Here is a 3086-nt window from a genome sequence, read left to right as displayed (position 1 = left end):
ATAGCCGTTCGTTTCCGTTCGATGAGCGTTCATTTCCGTTCGATGACCGTTCGATAGCCGTTCGACGGGCGTTTGATAGCCGTTCGTTTCCGTTCGATGAGCGTTCATTTCCGTTCGATGACTGTTCGATAGCCGTTCAATTGTCGTTCGACGGGCGTTCGTTTCCGTTCGATGAGCGTTCATTTCCGTTCGACAGCCGTTCATTTCCGTTCGACGAGCGTTCGTTTCCGTTCGATGACCGTTCATTTCCGTTCAACGGGCGTTCGATGACCGTTCATTTCCGTTCGACGAGCGTTCGTTTCCGTTCGATGACCGTTCATTTCCGTTCAACGGGCGTTCGATGACCGTTCAATTACCGTTCGACGGGCGTTCGTTTCCGTTCGATGACCGTTCAATTACCGTTCGATAGCCGTTCGATGAGCGTTCGTTTGCGTTCGACGGGTGTTCGTTTGCGTTCGACAATCGTTCGTTTCCGTTCAATGACCGTTCGAGCAGGGTTGATGCATTATAGCGTTATATCATGCTAATTTGCGTGGGAACATGCATACTTTTGTCTTACGACGCATTTTTGGTAAAGCGATAATGATACGTTCCTATTCTAAAGTTTCGTACCGAGACGTTTGTCTCCTCGCAAAGTCGCAATATGATAATATTATATATTATACCATGCTGAGTTGTATGGGACCACGTGTACTTTTGTCTTACGACGTGCTTTGATATGGTGATAATGCTACATCTCTACTATAAAATCCCGTGCCGGGACCTCGTTGCCTCATCATAAAGTTTCCGAGAGCAGTTGAGTCGAGAAGTTGAGTCGAGAAGAGTTAAAAAATTGATAGCATTTTGGAAAATTGCCCAGGGTGGAAGCAGTACTTCTTCGACCTGCTCTGTGTCTTACTTGTTAAGCTGGCCTTCCATTGGGAGGTAAGTATTACATTTGCGAATATTTAAAAAAAAAAACAATGTGCGTGTATTTATACTAATTATATTTTTTAATGTAGTCCCAGGTTGATATAGAAATCCCCGGGTTTATGAATATCCGGCGCCGGCAGTGGGTGCGGGCGGAGCGTCGGGCAAGGAGACATGAACTCTCCTATATGTGGGGTGACACCCCGGAGAGTCCCCAGGACGAGGAGGATATCTTTGACTTGCGGCGGCTCTTTGGGGAGGAGCTCTACGCGGAAGAGGAGATTTGGGTGCCCGGGGAGATTCGGGCGCCCAATGCCATATACATATAATGGATACAGATGTAAGTACATATTTTTCCTTCTATAAGTTTTATTGTGACTAGGTTTTTTATTAATACATCTTTCCTCTTTTTCTGTTCCAGGAGCGGCCTCCCCTTAGTCCGGCGCATCGCCCCCTCCCCCTTATATATATATTTTTTTTTATTTTATATCATTATTATATTATTATTATTATTATCATTATATTCTTATATTTTATATTATTATATTTTATTATTATATATTAAACGCACACATACACACACACACACACACACACACACACACACACACACATAAATGTATTTACACACACATTTTAAAATAAATTTTTATATTTTAATTTAAAAAATGTACTTATTTACACACTCTCCCTGCATTCCCATCCCTTGCGTCTCTCTCACACACGTTAATTATAAGTCTCGCGATATCTTCGTTCTCTCTCGCACGCGTTATTCTCGCGCTATTATCGTTCTCTCTTTTGTACGCGCTATCGTTCTCTCTCTTGCGCTAGTTGTCTTCGCGTTATCGTTCTCTCGCGCACGCGTTGTTCGCAATATTATCGTTCTCTCATTCATATACTCGTTGCTCACTTACCTTTACATCATCCTTCTCTCATCTTACAGTGCGTCGTCCTTATCCCACGTTGACGTCATCCTTGTCATACGTTGATGTCATCCTTGTCACACGTTGATGCCATCCTTTTCCCACATGTAGCACTATCCTTTTCCCACAACTAAAGCTATTCTTCTCACACTACCATCTTCTTTCCGCGGATCCCCTCTACCCGCGCGGACCCCTCGTCAATCGCTCGCGCCGCGGATCCCCCTACCCCCGCGGACCCCCTCGTCCATCGCTCGCGCCGCGGATCCCCCCTACCCGCGCGGACCCCCTCGTCCATCGCTCGCGCCGCGGATCCCCCCTACCCGCGCGGATCCCCTCGTCCATTGCTCGCGCCGCGATCCCCCCTTCCCCGCATGTGACGTCATCATCCCCCGCGTGACGTCATCATCCGCCGCGTAACGTCATCATCCCCCGCGTGACGTCATCATCCCCGCGTGACGTCATCATCCCCCGCACGTGACGTCATCATCCCCCGCACGTGACGTCATCGTCCCCCGCACGTGACGTCATCATCTCCCGCACGTGACGTCATCATCCCCACGCGTGACGTCACCCCCCCCCGCCGCGGTTCCCCCTCGCCCCTCACCCCCCCCTCTGAGCCCCTGGGTTAGAAACCTCATAGTATTACTACTAATAATATTAATGATAATACAAATTATTTAAATCTGTCTCTAGTAATTATTAGTGTATTTATACTGCTTGCGACGATAAAGATGAGCAATAAATTTATTTTAAAAAAATATATAATAAATTTATTTAAGAAATCACATTTGAAATTTTTAATTGAAAACTAAATGTAATTTAATGTGATAAATAATGATAAGGTAATATGATAAAATAATACAATTGTTTTAAATATGAAGAAATCACATTTGAAATTTTTAATTGAAAACTAAATGTAATTTAATGTGATAAATAATGATAAGGTAATATAATAATACTTATTTCAAGAATGTCAAGTAAATGAAAATGTGTTTAGACAAATTAAATAACCAAACCTTTGGAAAAAAAATTAAAATTAGCAAGAAATAAAGAATAGATAATAAACAATTTGTTAATTCATCTCTAATAAAATTTTTTATGAAGAACAAAATACTTACACAGTCGAATCAAAAAATTTGATGTTATCAAGTGTTTCGTTTGTGGTCAATAAATCTATTAAATTTGAAGATTCAGATTTCTCACTTTTTTTCTCTTTTTCATTGTTCCTTTTTCCTTTATTTTCTTTCATTTCTA

General features: G+C 42.6%; 1 protein-coding gene across 1 annotated transcript; it reads left to right on the top strand.

The window, feature by feature from the left end:
- Positions 1 to 831: 831 nt before the first annotated feature.
- On the top strand, positions 832 to 1238 carry LOC145975920 (uncharacterized; the record flags this gene model as incomplete). Its single annotated transcript, XM_083106690.1, has 2 exons — positions 832 to 924; positions 1002 to 1238. Coding segments are annotated over 2 exons (330 nt in total), but the record flags the coding sequence as incomplete, so codon positions are not given.
- Positions 1239 to 3086: the final 1848 nt, after the last annotated feature.

This window comes from Camponotus vicinus, unplaced genomic scaffold (assembly GCF_025532165.1).
Source record: "Camponotus vicinus isolate PSW18456_S1 unplaced genomic scaffold, iyCamVici1.0 SCAF_8, whole genome shotgun sequence".
Taxonomy (NCBI): Eukaryota; Metazoa; Arthropoda; class Insecta; order Hymenoptera; family Formicidae; genus Camponotus; species Camponotus vicinus.
This window is presented reverse-complemented; position numbering and strand designations above follow the sequence as displayed.